Genomic DNA, 23,291 nt, shown 5'->3' with positions numbered 1-23,291 from the left:
AAGACTCAAGAAATTCAAGGGCACGGGCAATGGCAAAACTGGACAAATACTCTTCAACTGCACGTCTTAGTGGTTGGTCATAAAGCACCACCAGATGCTTTGGTGTGTGCTGTGTACTTGTGTGCTTGTTCATGACTGTGTGTAGATGCTTTGGCATATATGTCTATATGCATGTGGAGGCCAGTTGTCTTCTTCTATCCTTTTCCATTTTATACTTTAAGCCAAGGTCTCCCGCTGAACCTGGAACCTGCTGATTCAGTGAGACTGGATGACTACTGAGTACACAGATCCTACGGTCTCTGCCTCCCTGGTGATGGGATTGCACCAGTGCACCATTGCGCGTGTCAGGATTTTCACATGGGTGCTGAGGATCCAAATTCAGGTCCTCAAGCCCATGTGACAAACATTTTATTGACTATCTTCCCAGCCCCTACAACCAGTGTATCTTAAAGACAATAGTAACATACATTACTTTACCCAGAGCACATCCCAGCAAGTGACAATATGGTGTGGTTAGATTAGTTACCCAGATATTGTTCATAGCTCAGCGCTAGGTTTTACAAACCACACTTCTGCTGGCTCTATGATTTCCCAGGAACACTAGGGGCCTGGGAAGCTACAGAGGGATGATGGAACTTGGTCTATCCTGTTCTATCCCAGCTTTTATTATCTGGCCAGTGACATATCTTTACCCCAAGGCATCAATAGAGCCAGCTTTCTGCTCAGGGACATGAGCTTGCCAATTGTCATTCACAGTATCAGCAGAAAATTCGTTGGCCCTCAAAAATGGGCCAATCTTATGGCTTTAGTCCTTCTGCTATTGATGCCTTCATTTCCAGTTGAGTCAAATCTGTTCTTCATAGCCAAGCCAGCTTCTCAGATGGCTCCAGAGGTCAAGCAGTAGCTCTAACTCCATCTGACTTACAGTGAGGAGTCCTGCGTCTGACCTGTTCAGAAAGTTTACTGGGCTCTGTTATGTTTTCCTGTTCCTTTCTGAAATCCCTTGGTCCTAAGTACTAGTGTTTTCTTGCCATCACTAATTTCAGGGTGGCACCAAGCTAGTCCTAGAGTTGTTTACTACTGATTCACAACAGGAAGGGTGCTTAGACCCATGTACAAGCTAATTACATCTCTAAGTACATTGCTTAGTTCATAGGCAGACCATCTCAAAATGGAGCTGTGAGCCAACTCAGGTTCAGGTGCAAGGATCACTGCATGGAGGTGATCAATAGCTAGCCATTCAGTTGCTTTGATTTATGTAGCCTCAGTGGGTCCCTGTGACTCAAATCTTCCTAAATTTTATAACTCTTATCATAATTATTGTGTTTTCGCTCTTTATCAGGCCCCTGATACAGAAGCTATTTATATAGGTATATGTGTAACAGTTTTTCATTTAGGTATATTCGTGTGTGTGTGTGTGTGTGTGTGTGTGACCTTCCTGTGATGTTGCATTTAAAAAAAATAAAACAAGGAATTTAAAAATATTTTTTAACTTATGGCAAATAGAAACTTCCCTCTGAACGTGATCAACTCTAAATCAACCAACCAATAAAAACAATAGTCCACACTGGACATTAGCTCTCTGTCCTCCTGCGTCCATCTCTGCAGTGATGGTATTACAAATGTACACCCATGCTGAGCAATGGTTTGGTTTATTTCAGGGCCCTGGAAAGTGTGTATCAATTTGTGTGAGTAGGCCTCAGGCCTTCAGAGCATCTCAGGTATCCTTTTAAAAAAGCATTTTTTTATTTTATTTTATTTTTTTTTTTTTATTTTTTTTTTATTTTTTTTTTTATTTTTTTTGGTCTCTGCCATTCACACATGTGGGCAGAGCTACCCGTGAATAGCACCAATAGATCAGGAAACACCAAATTAGGCTTACTTCAAAGTATTTAAGTAATTCTCAGTTTAACAATAGCCAAAGTAATTGTTTCCTTAGATGTATGGGAAATGCCACATAGTCTGAATGTGCTGAATCTTTTCAGGCAGAGTGAGCACTTGGTATCTTTACTTGCTAGTTTTGTGTCAACTTGACACAGTCTGGAGTTATCACTGAGAAAGGAGCTTTAGCTGGGGAAATGCCTCCATGAGATCCAGCTGTGGGGCATTTTCTTAATTAGTGATCAAGAGGGGAGGCCCCCTTGTGGGTGGGACCATCTCTGGGCTGGTAGTCTTGGGTTCTATAAGAGAACAGGCTGAGCAAGCCATTGGAAGCAAGCCTGTAAAGAAAATCCCTCCATGGCCTCTGCATCAGCTCCTGTTCCCTGACCTGCTTGAGTTCCAGTCCTGACTTCTTCAGTGATAAACAGCAATGCGGAAATGTAAGCTGAATAAACCCTTTCCTCCACAGCTGCTTCTTGGTCATGGTGTTTGTGCAGGAATAGAAGCCCTGACTATGACAGTATCCCTAGAAGATGAGCTATGGTTGATTTGTCTGAGCTAAGTCAGGATGAAGGGAAACTGAACAGTGTAGATCTTCTGAGTTGGGGAATAATCAACACATTTGATTCTCAAATAAAAGTTAGTTTATTGCTCAGTGATTATGAGAAATTTTGTACTATGTTATTTGGAAAAAGCTAAACACAGAGGTGAACTTAAGCTATGTTGGTAAAATGTACTGATGCTATTAAAATATTTACATATTATGAAATTTTCATTTTAATTTTGAGGATGTATCCACAGTTTTTTTTTCTCTCCATTTAAGAAGGGTAAATAATATTGTCTTTTCTAAGTTCATAAAACTATTTAAAATACTTGATTTTCTAAAAGTTACTTAAGTTGGAATGAGGACTTAGTTAACCTGATGAGAGAAGTCACACGCAGCCTGGCCAAGTGAGAAAGCCAGGAGTACGGTACAGCAGTGTGTACCTAATTTGTGGTTCAGCTTCAGTCACTGCAGTGTAACTCAGGATAACACCACCCATCCTCTTTAAATGTGTACTTTCTTGACCATGAAACAGAAGATTAACAAGATATTTGCAAAGTTGTGTACAGGTGTTTCGACAACACGATTCAGCACACACAATTCTGTGTCACATGATGGAAGTTAAACCAGGCAGCTCTTCCAAATCAACGTTGTTTCGACAGCGCTGGAGAAAGAACTTTCATACGAGGCAATGCAACCCAAGCATGTCAAGGTCTTTCACTGTTTTTTAAAGCATCTCTTATATCCTGAAAGGAAACTAGTGTAAAAATGGCGAAGTTTAAGAATAAAAAATTTCCAAGCAAACATTCTAGTGACAAGTCTCTTTACTGCTTTGCATGGTCCACTGGCCTTCTCTCCTTGATCTGCCACAGTCTGGACGAAAGCTACTGTCACGCCATTCAGTTTGTGTAGGGGCAGAATGAACTAGAATGAACCAGATCTATGTCAACATGCTTCCTGTGGTGGTGCCAGTTGGCCTCACTTACCGTGTAAGAGACAAAAGGAACCATCTAACGAAACGTGGGGACAGGACAAAAGAGTGGTCCTGGCTCTCACTGCCTTCCTTTTACACCATCAACAGCTCTTTTTTTTGTTTTGTTTGTTTTTTGTTTTTTGTTTTTTGTTTTTCGAGACAGGGTTTTCTCTGTATAGCTCTGGCTGTCCTGGAACTCACTCTGTAGACCAGGCTGGCCTCGAATTCAGAAATCCACCTGCCTCTGCCTCCCAAGTGCTGGGATCAAAGGCGTGCGCCACCACGCCCGGCTTAACAGAAGCGATTGTGAACCCCCGCACCTTGGTCCTCACATTCCATGAAGGGCAAATAGATCCACATCAGTTAACATTCCACCTACAGCTATCTTCTCCATGTAAGCATACAGTGCTTTATGCTTAATTCACCTTTCTTCTCTAAGTCTGAAAACACATATATAAGGGTTCAGACTAAGCAGTTTCTGCCATGTCTGTCCACGCCAGTTGCAGATTTCTCCACTATGAATATGACATTCATCCATTTAAATGGACTCAGATGGCTCTGGATCATATATTCTTATTAAAAGATAACAACAAGCAGCTACCTAAGGAAATGACAAGCAGTGACAAGTGTTTTTAAGGAGCTTCAACAGTGGGGAGGGCCACTTTCTATAAGAGCAATTCCACAGGTAGACAATATCTGATAATTCAGACTTTTAAAACAAAACTTATTTGAAAACTTCATATTTATGAATTTATGAATATTTATGATCTACTAGGCCTATACTCTTTTTAAGAGATATTTTTATAATAAACAAATAAACAAACACTGATATTACTTTGGAGGTTAATAGTACAAGGTATTTTTGAAATTAACTTTCTATTTTATGTCAAGTTACTATTGTCAATACATGCAAGAATATGAGAGGTTGAATCTTCCTGAGTCTTGAATTCAAGCATCCTAATTTATCACTAGTACCAGTAAACATGGCTGGCACTCACCAGGCGAAAAATAACTACACCTCCTAAAGAAATATTCTCATGGATTGATTACCCTTAGTTCATGTGGCAGTTAGCAAGCCAGGAATGAAGACAGCACAGGCATCAGCAACAGCAACAAGAAAAAAGACAGAGAGAAGCTGAACTAACCACTAGCAGCATAATGCAACCTGTTAATTAATGTGCAAGACATTAAAACAGCAAACTGTGCTGGCGAGATTACAGCGAAGACCCCCACTGCAGCCACCAGGGGTCTCTGGTCATGTGACATGCAGTGCTGAAACTCTAAGCACATTCATAGCATCGGCTGAAGGATGTGAGTTCTAATGCCAAAAAGGACTAACCACACAGAGAACATGGAAGACTTCACAACCGCACGGAAGAGACAAACTGCTTTCCAAAGCATTTCAGACAGAAGACCAAATGAACTTTATATAATTTTTTTAAAAAATAAATCCAATTTAAACATACAATTAATTCTTTGGAAACCTGTTACAGTATTTAAAGTCATCACATATTAAAAACTGGATATAGGTCGATAGCCATGTAAAAAAATATATGAAGGAGTTTGAGACAGTACCTACCTGTTTCAAGAACCGGACTCCGTAGCTGAATACATAGAGGTAAAAGGAAAATCTCCACCTGTAGAAGTTAAAGAAATGAAGACGTTCAGTTAATGAGATATGTGAAGAAAAGCAAACGACTCAGATCTGTGATCAAGCACGACAACAAAAACAGACAGAATTAATAAACAGACTGTAGTAATTTTAAAAGGCCTCCCAATGAGACTGGAAAGTAGTGACCAATCCTCACAGGAAGGCCTCCTGTACATACCGCTGGCACACTCACACACCGTGAACAGCAAACACGGACTCCACCCACATCCCTGATCAGCAGTCTTAGTGGTTATGGGTGAGTGTCTGTGCATTTCTTTGCATCTGGTATACAAATTCTCAATCAGAACCTAAAACCAAGGCTGACCCCCTGGACATAGCACAGTTATACAGGGATCAGACTTGTGTAATGCTTTGTTGGCACCATACTGAATTCCAACTAAGCATTGAACAGGGCCCTCCAGTTTATCTCTTGCAGCTTATTATTTAGTTCTGATAAAGACCATGGAATCTTTTCACTTTGGGCAAATCTGTCAGTATCCTTTGGCCTCAGTCCTATCTCTGTAAGGTAGCAGTTTTCCATAATGATAATTCAAGGATTTGGTCTGCTTTAGGGTAACCTTTATTTTAGTCCCTTTCTCTCCCTATTATATTGAACCAGTACACTGCAAGAATTTGCTTTACTTTTCTGGCTTCTGGAGAATTCGCAACCGCTCTAGTAAATGATTTATAGCAGCTGTTTCAATTCTGACTATTGTTAGTAGGCAATGATCAGACAGCTTTTATGTATAATAAAACTTTTATAGAAGTCATTGGAATTCTTACTGTCATTTATATGTCTGCATTTTATCCCATCACTAACATGACCCAGTTTTCATAAGACACGGGTTCTATTACAGGAACATTGATGCCTACCTTATTTGAATAACAAGTTCCAATGAATATTTACAAGGCAAATTTTTATTTCTACAAAATATCTGTAGGGAGAAAAAAATTTCCAGCCTTTTGAAACATGAAAAAAATTATTTATGGAGTTTCATATAAGTTACCATTTTTAAAATGCTTGCTGCAAGCCTGTTTAGTGTCCCCAGACTTTCACTAAAATATCTCTAGAGAGAGTAAGGAAAGGTGCATCTAGCCACAAACAGGAAGACATGACTTTAGTCTCCTTCTAAGATCAGGGAAGGATTCTTATAATAGTAAAAGAATAAAATTAGATTTAAAAAAGTGCGGAATTAGCAAAGTTAGGGGGATACCTCAGCCAAGAAAGAACCTGCCTTAAAATGTGAGGATGTATGTTTAAAACACAGAACCCATGAAAAAAACTGGACACAGTGTCCTGTATTTGCATGCCCAGTCCTTGTAGGGCTAGAACAATTCAATAAACCTCCCAACAAAACTGAAAATCAGGAACCCTTGGATCTTGATGGTCTAGCCTGATTGGTTAGCCCCAATCTTAGGAGAAGCCCTGTCTTTCAGAGATAGCATTCCTTACATGGTACCTGAGTTTTTCCTCTGCTCCCCTATAAACACACACACATACACACATACATTTACACACACACACATACACACACACACACATGCATGCACACATCTTTTAAGTGAACAAAGGTAACATTAAACAAATCATGGGCCTTAAAAGAGGCAGGAAAGTCATCCTCCCTTCCTCCCCGCCTCCTCCCCGCCACCTCCTGTAGATCTCCCTTTTTTGCACACTCTTAGCCACCTTTCCCAGAAACCTAACCTATGCTTTTTGAGGCAGCAGGAAATCCCCCCAACTTCAGTTACTGATTGCTGCTTCCTATAACAACTAGAAAGAAGGAGAAATACTTTGCGTGATGGTTTCAGATGCAGAAAAGATTTTGAGACAAGATGATTTTTGAAAATGTTGTGTCCTGGGGGTTGGCTCTTCCATAGCTCATACACAAAGCAACAGAGAACAAGGCACTGGAGACAGCTTATCTGAAAATCTTCTGGTCCACTGAAAACAGGCTATAGCCTGCAAATGGACTTGCTACTAAGTCAGAGACCTCAAAGACAACTGTTTACTAAGAAACAAAAGGACAGAGGGCAGGGCCAAGGGCATCTTCTCTGTGAGCAGATCTGAAGAGATCATTTGCAATCCAGAAACATGAAGAACAGCTGAATACTGGCATGAATCTACCAGCTGGTCTGAGTGTAGCAAGCAAAGAGTGCACTAAACAACCACAGAACACTCTCTTCAAGGAGATTTCCTACAGGGATTTGAAGTTATGTTTTGGAAAATATTTGGCATTCTAAATGTGATTAAAAAAAAAAAGCCAGGACTTCTAAAATCATAAGTAGAAAGACAAAAGTATAAACCAATTATTAAAAACTGCTGGAGTAAAAGGAGATTTTAGATGAGGAAAACTAAAGAAGAGTTGTATGGATTCTGAAAACTGAAGCCTAGAATTATTTTGCGCATGGGTAGAGAGATGAGGTCAGAGAGGACGAAGGACATGGAGTTGTGTAGGTGGGAAGGAGAGGAGAAAGACTGGGATCAAATAAATATGTTGTATGAAAAAAGGTTATATATAAAAATTAATTAATTAAAAAAAGATAATACACAGAGAAGAAACTCAGTCACTGAAACAGATGGTAAGCAGTCCCAAGAGATCAAGAGGAATAAAAGGCTGTGGAGCTGGGGTTCAGGAAAGTAACCTAATTATAATTGTTTCTAAGGAGCTATTAATGAATAGTCAATAGAAGTTATCACCAAAGATACACTTGAAAAAAGTACTTTAAAAAAATCCAAGAATAAAATTATGTTCTAAACAATACCAATTCAGAGCCACATTCAGACAAAAATTTTGAATCCTAGAGTAAAAGTGAAATACAGAATCCTTCTGTATTCAGGCAAGAAAACAGAGCATGGCAACACAACAAATCAAATAAAAATAAGTCACCATCAGGGCCACAAATTTCCACATAGTCTTTAACCTCTCACTTATACCAGCACATAGGCACAAGGGGCACCCTTAATCAAAGAAAACCATAGCCAGTTTTCATTGGTAAAGGAACTCAAAACTATATTCTCATACCCAACAGTTCTAAAACTGCGCTATTCCATAACCTGCTTTAAGTGGTGTGCTGTTCTGTCTGCAAGATAAATGCACACAAAACAGAAGAATCTCATTTACAATAGTTACTGTATCTTAAGAAATGTATCTACAGCTAAATAAAATACATTATTGAATTTTTTAAAAAAGTAACTCAGGTCAATTTCAAACACAAAGATACAAAATGTGAGAACCCAAAGCATTTCATTTCAGGATAAAATAGGCTGCATAAACTTGGATATACCTGATTTCCATAAATTTCATTGTCCAATTAAAGCTATTGTTTTTAAGGGACAATATAAAATATTTAACAGTAATCAAAGGATAAATTCTGAGATTATATTAGTAAAAACAAAGAATAAAGAAGGGAAACATTAAATTCATTGTTTTACTACTTTTTTGATAATAAGTGATATACAACTAATAATATTTATAAATTCTTGAGATGAGACCTCCTTAAAAAATAGTTAAGCCGGGCCGGGCCTGGTGGCGCAGGCCTTTAATCCCAGCACTCAGGAGGCAGAGGCAGGCGGATTTCTGAGTTCGAGGCCATCCTGGTCTACCAAGTGAGTTCCAGGACAGCAGAGCTATACAGAGAAACCCTGTCTCGAAAAACCAAAAAAAAAAAAAAAAAAAAAAAAAAATAGTTAAGCCAAAAATTACCTCAGTGTTTTTACTTATGTACAGCTAAAGTAGCAGAGGTTGGATTTTTTTTTCTTTTTCTTTTTTAAATAAAGCAAGAGAAACTCCCAGAGCAAAGGAAGCAGGATTGAGGCTAGCCACCTCTTTCTTCATTTTGTAGTCCGAGGAGAAAAGGAAGGGCACCAGAATAGTTGACTGAACCAAAATCTGGATCTCACACTTTGAACTAAAGCACACAGACACTTAGACCCCATTATTTAACCCTCGATTGGGACCCTGTGTTGGCAGCAGAGGCTTTGGCAACAGGACACAGTTGGCAAGGAAAAAGCGAGGACACAGACCCAGCACAGCCTCCCAAGGCTTCTCCCAAATTCTTCAGAATTAGAGCACACTTCAGTGCACAGAGAAGGCACAAAACAGTTGGAGAAAGGCATGCAATCAGAAAGAGGGAGGTAAGATTAAGAGAGAGCCTGGGACTGCCTCTTTTGGGTGACTATACACATTTCATTCTAGTTAATGAACATGGTGATACTTTTCCTCCTCTTTTAAACCATAACCTCATGCCTTCTCCTTCATCCAAACCAACTTTTTATAATCTTCCTGAACTTTTTTCTGATCTCTACCTACTAAGTCTTTTGTTCCCTTAAAATATTGATTTAACACTAATATATCCTTTAAGTGTCTAATGACTAATTGGATCTTTGGGCTCCGAGGGAGAATTTTGTATCTTAAATCTGCCAAGTACTAGCTCTTTAGCAGCTGTGTTCATACACACGAATGGGACACAGTCTCTGACCAGTGGTCTTGCAAATGTACCTATTGATCTGAAAATGAAGACAGTAAGAAGTACTTCTACAGACTGGAAAGGGGAGAAAATGAGGAAAGAGTCAGAAGTCGATGGACAGACATGTGACATATGGCACATTCTAAATAATATCTCTAAATGTTCACTTTTGTTAGCAGTTGTCATGTGGCATGCATGAAATTAACTTTCATGACTAACCATGTCTCAGTGCCAATGGCTACATACACTCCCTCATCAGAATAAATATGGTTCCCAGGCAGATATGTCATATCACAGGTAGAGACACAGGAGACAGAGGAAGCCTACATTCTTATGTGGTTGAGTAACAGGTCACTGGAATGAGAGACTCTGTTCCCTTCTTATTTAAATTTATGTATCCAGATCTCTTTGACTTTGTTTCTCATTGCTTGTAGTTTTTATAGGCACTTACTATGCAATGTTACAAAACCACTTGCAATTGCTACTACATTGTATTCATTTTACAAACAGCTCCAGGATTGATGAGGATAAAATTCAATGAGAGTGAGTTTCCAGGACCTGTGGTGTTTCCAGCAAGAAAGGCATGTAAATGCAGGGCTGCTGAGGAAGTAAAGATGAACATAAGGACTTGGTGATGCCTAGAGCTTCACAGGTAAAACACACTCCTGTTTTCAAATGATCTAATGAATGCCTGCCCAGTTTTCAGGAAAAAAAAAATCATGATCATTGGGGAGATAAATCAAAGAAATTTTATTGGTGATTGTGCAAATGACCAGATGGATATTCCTTCAAGATTTACTAAATGACAAGAATATCACACGTAAGAATATTTACAGTCCTTCCTTTAGGGGACTGATAATTGAAAGACTTAATTCTTGATGGACTATCACTCCAAATCTAAGGCGTCACTATTTACATCTTCTATCTGCACTTCTAGCTAATACCAAAAAAGTGACTTCTTTTTCAAGGTCATCCTGCTTTCTTGTCTCTTACCTGCCCTGATGAACTCATCTTTCTAATATGTGAAAATGTTGGTAAGGTTACAATAGCACCATAGCTGTCCCACCTGTAGGTAAGCTGGGTAAGCGACTGGGCAGTGACGTAGATATGAAACTCAGAGAAGACACCAATGGGCTGTGAGTTCCCTGCATCCAAATCTGCCAAAACCCTGGCAGTAACACAGAGCCGGACAATAGGCAGTATAATGGTGGCTCCCAGCACAGGGAAAGGAGGCTGTTACTAACTAGAGAAGTCCCTGCTTCAAATCCTAGAGTAGTGAAGAAGGAATTGATGGAGATGGGGGCAGAGGGTAGACTTCCTCATGCCATCTGAAACCTGACATATTATTCTAACACATTTCCTTTTGAATAAGAACACAAAGGCATATAAATGAGTTATGAAAAAGATCATTATTATAAAATACCTCTTGTATTACCAACGTTTTTGAAAGTACCTTTACCTGCTGAGTCACCTCACCAGCCCTAATAGTCTTTTTCTTACATCTCTCAGTTCTCTCTCCCCGACTTCCCCCCCTCTTCCCATCTCCATCACCGTCTGGGTCCCTCTCTTCAATGTTTATGCTTAAATCTATATTAAAAACATTTAAAAACCTCTTCTTTTGTATTGCTGTTTTTTTAAAAAAAAGTTAAAATATAATTACATAATTTTCCCTCTCCCTCTATGTAGAAGTAACTTAGTTCCCTAACATAATTATTTCATGGTCTACTGCCCACATCTGCTATCCAGGGCCTGGGCCCCGGAAGTTTCTAGTCTCTGTACACTCTTATCTTGGCCTAGAATATTCTCAACCTCTGAGACTTGCTGCTGAATAAGCTCACCCCTTCCTAGTTCTTTCTAGTTTTGGCTGGCTGACACAACTCAGCTGTTCTGGCTCAAACTTGTCTCAAAGCTGACTGATTCAATCTGGCGTCTCTCTCAACCTCTCACATTTTTTGTCCTGCTTGGCCTCAAACTAACTCTGGCAATCTGTTCTAATTTTCTGGCTCCTCATCATTCTCTGCCTCATTCTGTCTCCATCTGTGTATAGCTTGTTCTTTCTCTGCAACCTGTCTCTGAACAACTGTTCTGATAAAACTGCCCTCTCTCTCTTTTTTCTCCCTGTGTTGCTCTCCCTCAAGTAGCCTTTCTCTCCTCTCTGTTCTTGGGAAGAGTTGGGCATATCCTATTCTGTAAAGTCTTACATCTATCACTTTGTCTCCCACTCAGTCAGACATCACTTTCAAACATAGGAGCTTCCTTCTACAAACCAACTTTACCTTCATTGTTTGGGATTAAAGATTTGTGCTAAGGGCTGAGCCACACCACAACTAGAAACAGGTTTTTCAAACAGTATCAGTGTTCAGAGTGATCAAATATTTTGCAACACCTCTTCTTTATGCCCCTCCAACATTTGACTGTTCTCTGGTTCCCTCCCAAATTCACAGCTTCCTCTTCTCAACCACTGTTGTAATTTATACATATAGATAAACATTTAAATACAACCTGCTGAATCTGTTTCTAGGGTTGACTACGTGATACAGGCCACCACCACGGGCCTCATCCATGGGCCCTCATTCCCCCTCTCCTGGCACAGGTGGGATTTCTATCCACCTTGGGATATCCACTGCGTTACAATTGCTCAGGTCTTGGTTAGACAGCCAGGTTGTTGAGACTTCATGGGTGTGACTTCCCTACTGATCCTATCTTCTTTCTTTCTTTTATATATCTGATGTATAAAGAAGGGAGCAATGATATAGGAAATGAGTGTGTGAATCCACAGTCAGAAAAATCACAGTCAGAGTTGATTCCTTCGAGAAGGACTCTGAAGTCAGCCAAAGCATTTATGGCATCCAAAGAGCAAATCTCACCTTTTATGCCCCTCATTTTGGTGTCCAAGAGCCCATACTCTGTGTTCCTTTGAGCTCTATTTCGAAATTGTTTAAATCATCCTTCCCCTATAGGGAGGCCTCAACAAGACTCTCAATGCCCATACTCCCCACCCCTGACTCTCAGGAATGTTTGCAGAATGATTTTTCTGTTGCTATATATGCATGCAGCACCCTTTTATTTTGACATCTATTTTTTTGAAATTTAAATGTATCATTTCTTCCCTTCCCTCTAATCCTTCCCAGGCAACCCACCTTGTTCTCTCTCAAATTTATGACTTTTCTTTAATTTCTGATATTTCTAAATATGTAAATTCAACCTGTTCAGTTTGTAGAAAGTTATTATATCACTTCAGGGCTGACCATTTGGTACTGGATAACCAATTAGGGGACTCTTTTCTGAGAAATAGTAGTTCTTTCACTCTCAGCATTCCTTAGTTGCCTGTAGTTTTTGTTCTGTTCTGGCTGAGAGTTGAAGCCCCATGAGATCCCTTCCGTTTTAGCATGTCTGTTCGTGTTGTCTTTGTTCAGGTCTTTAAAAATGCATTCTTAGATCAAAACCCAAACAAGTACAGACAGAGCCAGCACTGAGTTTATTCTCATAGATGATTCCACTTGGCCACACAGGAACTGCTCTGTGAGTTTGTTCTTTTCTCTTAGACAAAATAAGGAAATGTGGCACAGGGGACAACCATGCATGACTGAAGTAACATGGGGGCTGGGAACCAAACTCAAGTCTACAAGGTCTGATGTTAAAGGCTGTGTTTTCTTGTGTCCTCTACTATTCAACAAGGGAATAATAGCTAACACCAACCACAAAGAATGGATAAACAAAGGAGGTGTGGCCTTTGAAACAAGTTCTGACAGAAGCTACAAGATACAGGACGACTCTCGAATCATCAAGGTGAGTGAAAGACGTCAGCACACAAGCCCCATATTGGATGACTCTGACTATATGCAATTCTCAGGAATGATAAATCAATGGAGAAAATATAGGTCACTGGTTGCCTGGAACTAGCAGTCAAAAAAAAAAAAAAAAAAAACGACACTGAGTAACAGCAAATGGGGACAATTTATATTTTCTGGATTGTGTTCCAAAACTGGATGGTGATGTTGGTATGACACTGTCAATTTGCCAAAAGTCATTGTACTGCACTCTCAAAACATGGATTTCATGCTATGTAAATTATGTCTTAACAAGTACGCTAAAATAAACAATCAAGCAGCCGAACTGCACTGCCTCTGCTCCTGGCTCTCTGACCATTCTGGCTGTTCTTGCTGGACGCAGGTCTCCTATTCTGGCTGCTCATGCTGGACGCAGGCCTCCGATTCTGGCTGTTCTTGCTGGACGCAGGTCTCCGATTCTGGCTGTTCTTGTTGGACGCAGGCCTCCGATTCTGGGTGTCCACAGCTGTCCTACTTGCTTCACTGGAGGAATCACACCAGGAATCTAGCTTTCTCTTGAATATTCTGCATTAGCAGGGGTTCTTTAGAGGACCAGAACTGATAGAATGAATCTATATATCTCAAAAGGGGAGATTTAAGAGTAGATTACAGTCTGTGCTTTAGCCTGCTCAATAATGGCTGTGTACTGATGAAAAAGCCACGATCTGATAGTTGTTGAGTCCAAGAGACTGGGTTTTACTTGCTTTCAGATGTAGTCAAGTTTACAATTGGGATTGGCTATCACACATTTGAAATTCAGAGCAAACACACAGAGCAAAGGAGTCACCAAAGTGTTTTACAACAGAAGGCGACAATTAGGAAATGTTCCATTTGGAATAAACCAGGACTGACTCCTTCAAATTTGGAAAGATTTAGTGCTTTCTTCTTTGACTTTAAAATATATTGCAAGGACAATTGGTTGACTTTTTAATATTTTTGCACTAAATCTTTTACCTCTATTGAGGTAAGAATAAAAATTAAAAATAAAAGACTCAGATACTTGTACTAAAAACACCATTTTTTTATTAGAACGGGAAAAAGAATTGAACAAAAGAAAAAGAATAACTCTCAAAATCAAGAAAGAGCATGGGGTCCATGACCTTATTCCTAGAGCAAGCCCTGGAAGACTTATTTGGAAAAGTCAATTAGTAAATATTTTTTAAATTACTATATTAGATATTTTCTTCATTTACATTTCAAAAGCTATCCCAAATGTCCCCTATACCCTCCTCCAACCCTGCTCCCCTACCTACCCACTGCCACTTCGTGGCCCTGGCATTCCCCTCTAAGGGGCATATAAAGTTTGCAAGACCAAGGGGCCTATCTTCCGAATGATGGCCGACTAAGCCATCTTCTGCTACATATGCAGCTAGAGACATGAGCTCTGGGGGTACTAGTTTATATTGTTGTTCCACCTATAGGGTTGCAGCCCCCTTCAGTTCCTTGGGTACTTTCTCTAGCGCCTCCATTGGGGGCCCTGTGTTCCATCCAATAGCAGACTGTGTGCAACCATTTCTGTGTTTGTCAGGCACTGGCATAGCCTCACAAGAGGCCGCTGTATCAGGGTTCTTTCAGCAGAATCTTTCTGGCATGTGCAATAGTGTCTGGGTTTGGTGGCTGATGATGAGATGGATCCCCGGGTGGGGTAGTCTCAGGATAGTCCATCCTTTCGTCTTAGCTCCAAACTTTGTCTCTGTAACTCCTTTTATGGGTATTTTGTTCCTTATACTCAGGAGGAATGAAGTATCCACCCATTGGTCTTCCTTCTTTTTGGTTTTCTTGTGTTTTGCAAATTGAACCTTGGGTATTCTAACTTTCTGGCCTACTATCCACTTACCAGTGAATGCATATCTAGTGACTTCTTTTGTGATTGGGTTACCTCACTAAGGATGATATCCTCCTGATACATCCATTTGCCTAAGAATTTCATAAATTCATTGTTTTTAATAGCTGAGTAGTACTCCATTGTGTAAATGTACCACAGTTTCTGTATCCATTCCTCTATTGAGGGACATCTGGGTTCTTTCCAGCTTCTGCCTATTATAAATAAGGCTGCTATGAACATAATGGAGCATGTGTCCTTATTACCAGTTGGAACATCTTTCGGGTATATGCCCAGAAGAGGTATTGCTGGATCTTCTTGTAGTACTATGTCCAATTTTCTGAGGAACTGCCAGACTGATTTCCAAAGTGGTTGTACAAGCTTGCAATCCCACCAGCAATGGAGGTGTGTTCCTCTTTCTCCAAATCCTTGCCACCATCTGCTGTCACCTTGAATTATTGATCTTAGCCATTCTGACTGGTGTGAGATGGAATCTGAAGGTTGTTTTGATTTGCATTTCCCTGATGATTAAGGATGTTGAACATTTTTCAGGAGTTTCTCAGCCATTTGGTATTCCTCAGTTGAGAATTCTTTGTTTAGCTCTGTACCCCATTTTTTAAATGGGGTTATTTGAATTTCTGGAGTCCAGCTTCTTGAGCTCTTTGTATATATTGGATATTAGTCCTCTATCAGATTTAGGATTGGTAAAATCCTTTCCCAATCTGTTGGTGGCCTTTTTGTCTTGTTGACAGTGTCTTTTGCCTTACAGAAGCTTTGCAATTTTATGAGGTCCCATTTGTCAATTCTTGATTTTACAGCACAAGCCATTGGTGTTCTGTTAGTGCTCTCTCTCTCTCTCTCCCTCTCCCTCTCCCTCTCCCTCTCCCTCTCCTTTTTCCTTATGTTATCTGTCTCTTTTTGTTTGCTTATTAAGAAAAAGTGTCTTGGTTAATTTTAAAGAAGCTAAAACACTAAAATGTTAGGTGTAAAAGCTTATATTCTTAGAGATTCGTTTTATGTAATGAAGGGAAACAATTCAGTATGGGAATAAAGCATGACATGTTTTATAGGGATTTATAAGGATATTGTACAATATGAAAACATGTTGAGAAAAAGCCAGAAGGACTTGGTATTCCCCCCCCCCCAAAGATATCTGTGGTCGCAAATTATGAAGGATAAGACCCAGGAAGAAGAAAAAGTTTGGACTAGCTGAATATGGTTTGAGAAGGCTGTGAAAGAATTTCAGAGAGGTACAAGAGCTTTTAATAGGAAGCATAGAGATCCCTGTGCCCACAGATAAGCACTAGGGGAACCTGGGATTTTTACACACAGGGCTGTTCATCTAGGAGCAAGGCATAACCTGTTATCTGCCCAGAAGGCTGGGAGCGGATGTGCACTCTATCTTGGTTACCTTTGTGCTAACTGCATAGTTGGCAGCCACATTGGACCCTCCCCCAGACCCTTATCACCAAGTTGTTTTTCTCTGTCAATCTACACCACCCACCTTTATGGTAGGCGGGACTTGAGCTTTACAAGCACTTTTCCTGTAGTCACATGTGATCCTTAGCTGACTTCCTCCTTCAAGGAGATTGATGCATGAGTTAATTATCACCACAAAAGTGTCCACCAAACTGTATTGTTCTTAAATATGCCTAAAATATAACACTGGTGTCAGACCAGTGACTTAGCTCTATGTAGTCAAACTGCTTTTTTGATTCCCATGGGCTATGGTGGTTACAAAGAACCCCACAATTTCTGGGACAGATGCACATAAAAATCAAACTGTTTGGATGTTTGTAGTCGCTGAACTGACACAAGGGAACACTGGCCCCAGAATGACTTTTGATTCTCTGTATGTAAATAGGGAAGTTTTCCAATAAATAAAAAGACTTAGGGATTCAATCCCCAGTACTCAGAAAAAAGGCAAAACTTCGTTTCTTCTTGTTCAAATCAGGAGATTTTTCAATAATCAGAAATACTTTGGGTTCAATTCTTAGCACTGGAGAAATAAGGAAAACAAAGAGAAGTTTCCTGGATCTGACCCTAATGGAGAACAGTGATCTTCCAGCCACCCTCACAGCTCGCTGGTGCAGATGGGTCATCTAGAGTCCTTAACTTCTCTGTGATTTCTTTTGTGTTGTTTTTGTAATGATTCTATCTTGCCAAGTGCTTTAAGCTTTTACATATTTTACAAATTAAAAATGAAATTCTTTGGATTTACTACTAACTTGGGATTTCAGAGGGTCCTGTGAGTCCAAAGGATGTGTCTATCATATTTGTACTTGTGAACATGAATTTGTTTAGGCTCCAAGGTTCTAAGATTTCTAGAAAGCTGATGTATCTATTGATTGATATGTCTGAATGTATATTCTCAGTTACAAGTACAGTATAATTATTGCTATATGCTTCAAAAATAACTGAATTATTTTTTTCTCATTCCCTTAGGAAAAAATAGAATTATGTAAAATGTGTATTTTTTGTCTTAAAACTACTATACAACATGGAATTTGTTTTGCTCTTATTAGTGTCTGTGTGTGTGTGTGTGTGTGTGTGTGTGTTTGTGTGTGTTTTACTTATGAAACCTAAGGGCTTTTTCTTGTATTTTTGTTTTCAATCTTCTATACTAACACTCCTCATTTTTCTACTATACTGATATATCAAAAGTCATTTAGTTTAACTTCTGATCTCAGACTCTAAATCAATACTGAAATTAAGCTCTAGAGATGGATTTGGCAAAAGCCTGTGGACTAAAAGCACACACAACCACTCTACTGACTTGTTCATCTCTCTCTTCTTTTCCCAGTCCTACCTGCAGCTCTGACCACAAGACTCCTTGCTCTCGGCTCTAATGGCTTCACTGTCCTGACAGCCATCATTTGGGGATCGAGTGAGGAGCACAATGTCAGCATCTGTAGCTCTGCTTTGCTTTTAAGAGATGCCCCTTTGTGAAAGCTCAAAATACAATCAGGTCTGCCATAGGCAACTGTGATGAATCTTTTGAGACGGGGGGGGGGGGCGCTTTTCAAATATGGGTGAAGAGCCTCGGCTCTCTCCAGTCTCAGTGTATGCTTTGGACATGTTTCACTTTCTGTTTCTCAGAATGAACCATAATTAGCAAACATGGTTTTACAAACATCACCAGGACATTCATAGGCAAAGTCCAAGAAGAAGCAGCCGAGAAAGAATGAAAGAACTCAGGAGTTTCTTTTCCTTTCAATAGGATGGATATGATGATATACATAAGTTCCCGTAAACTAGTTTGGAGAAAACTATATATTCATAAAACAGCAATTTATAGAATGGCATACCTGCAGTTTGTTTTATGATAATTTGTAGACTTCATTGTGCCAAAAGTTTTCCTAAAATATGGCTATATAGAAAAAATTTAGTGACCACCTATTTAAGACAGAGAGGTTTGGCTGAAAGTAAAGAACTGTCTAATCCCCAAACAGTGATCCCCAAGGTCAAGCACAACCTCCATTCCTCTATGCAAACACACTAGCATCACTCTCAACTCCATTAGATCAGAATTCCCCCGTCCTTGATGTCAGCTCCTAAGGTTAATAAATTCAGGTGAATGCACAGCTGTCAATCACACTGCTTCAGACACTTGCCTCTTTCCTAGTAGTAAACAACATGTGTGAATTATTAGTTTAAATCCTGAATACTAACACTGTATAATGACACTGGATGCTTACCATGGTTCTTGGATGTTCCTTATAGCACATCTGTCCACATAGGTAAATCGATCTGGGTGCTCTTAATTCACTAAACTTCCAAACCCTGAATTGAAGCTATTCCTTCTAGCAATGAGGTAGTAACAACTTTCACACGTAGAAATCTAGTGTTGACACTGAAGTTCTATATTTTAGCTGCACTTAAGAGATATATTTTTAAATAATTCTGTTTCTTAATTTTCCTAGAGTTTTTGATCTGAAAAAAAAAAGAATACAAGTCAGTTCCCTTGAAGTTTAAAAATGAGAAAAAGAAAAATAATGTTCAGCACTCGTGTCGGACAAAACCCTTGATACTGGCAACTCCCACCTCCTTTATCACCAGCATCACCATCAAAACACGCACACAGCATACACATCATTACACATCATCCCCAGAACCTGTATAACTTTGCTGACTTGGCATTTATTTTCAATTGCTTGTCATTTTGTGGTTTACAAAGATAGTAAGTTTTATTTCATGTATGTTTCCTTCTCTGGAAGTCATTTAAAATGTCCTATTTCTACATTTTCAAGCTCAGACTTGCATGCAAATAGAAATCTGTGAATTAAATTTGGGGACGTTTAAGACGTCCTCTAAATTGTAGGACGTTAAGGCCAAGAAATTGGAGTCGACTTGAGAAGTGCCAATTTCTTACCTCTATAAACACAAGACAGAAGGGCTGTAGGGATGGCTAAGGTTAGGAAACTAACAGGAACCCACCCCTGGCCTCTGTGTTCAGGAAGGAGAGGTCCACAAGCAACCAGCAGATGAGCACATAAGACTACCAGTCAATACAACTGAAACCACGACTTAGCATCATGGAAAAAAACAAGTCTTTGCATCGAGAGTCGTAATCACATTGAGGCTGGTTCAAATTATTTCCCAGAGTAGGCTGCAAGCTTCTGTGGGAGATTGCAGAGGGTTTTGTTGCTGTTGCTGTCATTCTTTTTACTTATCTTTTTTTTTTTTTTCCGTGAAATTCTGGGTGGGAAAAGAAATCCACCTGCTCTGTCAGCTGGCTAGGATATTTTTATGCACCTTTGTGAAGGAGAGCGCATCCAGCCAATTTGCCTCGTTGAATCATAGGATGTAGGCTGATGTGTAACTTGTGCTGGGTGGCAGGGACTGTGAGGAAGCTGACAGAGGAACTGCAAACTCCTCGGCAATCATTCCGTGTTTGTCTGGAAGTTCATCTACTCTAACCTGCAGAGTCTGTCTGAGGACGATGCTAACAGACACACCGAAGGTATTTCGTACAATATTGGCAGAGATGGGTGGTAGTTAACGGCCCAATGCTATAGCAAAGTAGAGAGTGGATATAACAGCTACTCATACATGAACATTACAAAGCCATCAGATCAATTTAATTCAAAACCAAGAGTTAGCCATCCTGCTAGATACCAAAAAACCTGGACAGATGACTTTTAAATAAATTCCCATTAGCAGGCAAGATGGAATAGATTTACAGATGACCAAACTCTGGATGACATGTCAGGTAGATGCTATCATGCTGCCTTTGAGGTTCTAGAGAATGAGAACATCATATCAGATGGGAGGACAAAGATTTTCCTACTTCTGGAGAGGTATGCGAGGGCTCTGGAGCAATCTTGGGACCTTTCCCTAGCTCTGAGAAAGGTATAACAATTCCTTTTTTTAATTATTATTAGATATTTTCTTCATTTACATTTCAAATGCTATCTCCTTTCCTAGTTTCCTCTTCCAAAGTCCCCTATACCCTCCCCCCACCCTGCTCCCCAACCCACCTACTCCCCCTTCCTGGCCCTGGCATTCCTCTGTACTGGAGCACATAATCTTCACAAGACCAAGGGCCTCTCCTCCCATTGATGGCTGACTAGGCCATCCTCTGCTACATATGCAACTGGAGACACAGCACTGGTGGGTACTGGTTAGTTCATATTGTTGTTCCACCTATAAGGTTGCAGACACCTTTAGCTACTTGGGTACTTTCACTAGCTCCTCCATTGGGGGCCCTGTGTTCCATCCAATAGATGACTGTGAGCATCCACTTCTGTGTTTGCCAGGCACTGGCATAGCCTCCCAAGAGACAGCTATATCAGGGTCCTTTCAGCAAAATCTTGCTGACATAGGCAATAGTGTCTGGGTTTGGTGATTGTTTATGGGATGGATCCCCGGGTGAGGCAGTCTCTGGATGGTCCTTCCTTCTGTCTCAGCTCTGAACTTTGTAATTCCTTCCATGGGTTCCCCATTCCAAGAAGGAATCCACACTTTGGTCTTCCTTCTTCTTGAGTTTCATGTGTTTTGCAAACTGTATCTTGGGTATTCTAAGTTTCTGGGCTAATATCCACTTATCAGTGAGTGCATATNATGTGAGTTCTTTTGTGATTGGGTTACCTCACTCAGGATGATATCCTCCAGATCCATCCATTTGCCTAAGAATTTCATAAATTCAATGTTTTCAATAGGAGAGTAGTATTCCATTGTGTAAATGTACACATTTTCTGTATCCATTCCTCTGTTGAGGGATATCGTGGTTCTTTCCAGCTTCTGGCTATTATAAATAAGGCTGCTATGAACATAGTGGAGCATGTGTCCTTATTACCAGTTGGAACATCTTCTGGGTATATGCCCAGGAGAGGTATTGCTGGATCTTCCAGCAGTACTATGTCCAATTTTCTGAGGAACTGCCAGACTGACTTCCAGAGTGGTTGTACAAGCTTGCAATCCCACCAACAATGTAGGAGTGTTCCACTTTCTCCACATCCTCGCCAGCATTGGCTGTCGCCTGAATTTTTTATCTTAGCCATTCTGACTGGTGTGAGGTGGAATCTCAGGGTTGTTTTGATTTGCACTTCCCTGATGATTAAGGATGCTGAACACCTTTTCAGGTGCTCAGAATGAGAAGTTGGTGAGTTCACCCAGGGCCAGGCAGGCACAGTGTCATGTATAATATTTATAGTGTTAATGGTGAGGTGGCTAAGAGGGTGTCTTAAAGTTTCTATTGCTGTGATTAAACACTCTGACCAAAAGCAACTTGGGGAGGATGGGGTTTATTTCATCTTACAGCTTAAATTATCTAGGGAGTCATGGCAGCAACCTATGCAAAGGCCATGGAAGAGGGCTGCGTACTGGCTCACTCTCCACGGTTTTCTTAGCTTGCCTTCTTGTACACCCCAAGCCCACCAGCCAGGGATGCAACAACCCACAAGGGGCTGGGATTCTTCACAGGAATCACTGACCAAGAAAGTACACGACAGATTTGCCTAAAGGCAAATGTTATTTAGGCATTTTCTCATTTCTGAGACCTTCTTCCCAAACGACTCTAGCTTGTGTCAACCTGACATACAACTAGCCAAGACAGGGAGGATGCTTAAATGTGCAGCCTTTTGGTGTATAGGTTACACTGGATATGGTAGCTCAAGGATATAAGCCCTGATGTCTATCTACAACCAGGCAAATTCATCTCGGGCTCTGCCAGGTGTGATCAGACTTCTCCCAGGTGAAGTTGAGTATAGAGCTTATCCAAGGCCAGCATTTTTGTAACTATCTGAAAAATCCAACTAAAAGAGATGAAAAACTTTGAAAACTAAGTTATCGTCCATAAACATGCCAATGTCCTGAGCCACATTGCTTATTAAAACATTACTATCAATTAAACCCTTGTTAAATTAATTTATAAGGGAGTGAAAATCTGTTTTTGAAGATAACAGCCACCTGGAGGGAAAGAGGGAAAAATCTGTGTCTGTTCTCAATGCCAAGCTCGTGAGTCCTAATGACACTCGAACCTTAAGAAGGTTCTTAAGGGGAGCTTAAGGTACAGTGACTTATCTCTATGTCAAGTCAAAATGTACACTATAGAAGTACTGGATGACTAGATACTTTCCTTCTTTCAAAACTCCTTTAACATTCGCCTCACTTCCCCAAGAAAATTAAAGTTCATATCAAGTACACAAATACATCTGATGCTCTTGTAAAGTGCCAACTTTCGGTCTGGACTGTAGTGCAGTGGTTTGATCGTTTCCTCTGATGCCCTAGGTTGTAGGCTCAATACCCTCTCCCCCAAACAGTGCTACCAGAACCTTAACCTCCTAGAAAGTTCATGCCTATGTATAATCAGCTCTACTTCCGGCTTGTACTGGGGATCCAATGATATATCAGTGACACCAATTAACTCACCTAAGACCCATCAATCAGACTTCAGACATGAAACTTGAGACAATTGCTAATAGAGTAGTCTGTCTTCCAGAAATGTACAGAGGGTCCTCAACACTGAGTCTTTAAACTCACAGTCTTTTTATAGGTCTCTAACAGTGTACTAATATCAAATGAGCATCAACAAGCTAGCTCTTGGTAGAATTATCTTCTTTTTTTTAATCTAAAAAGGTATGTTTTAGGGCAAGGACAGTCACTAACCTGTGTACTGTCAG

General features: G+C 40.1%; 1 protein-coding gene across 2 annotated transcripts in view; it reads right to left on the bottom strand.

The window, feature by feature from the left end:
- The window catches only part of Cers6 (ceramide synthase 6), a 245,870-nt gene that overhangs the window by 105,528 nt on the left and 117,051 nt on the right, over positions 1-23,291 (bottom strand). For both annotated transcript variants that reach the window (XM_021193317.2, XM_021193318.2), the window contains exon 4: positions 4,978-5,035. In XM_021193317.2, coding sequence (XP_021048976.1) covers positions 4,978-5,035 — 58 coding nt within the window. The remainder of the gene's footprint in view (positions 1-4,977; positions 5,036-23,291) is intronic.

Source organism: Mus pahari, chromosome 3, assembly GCF_900095145.1.
Source record: "Mus pahari chromosome 3, PAHARI_EIJ_v1.1, whole genome shotgun sequence".
Taxonomy (NCBI): Eukaryota; Metazoa; Chordata; class Mammalia; order Rodentia; family Muridae; genus Mus; species Mus pahari.
Note: the sequence above shows the minus strand (reverse complement) of the source record. Positions and strands in the feature narration are given on the sequence as shown.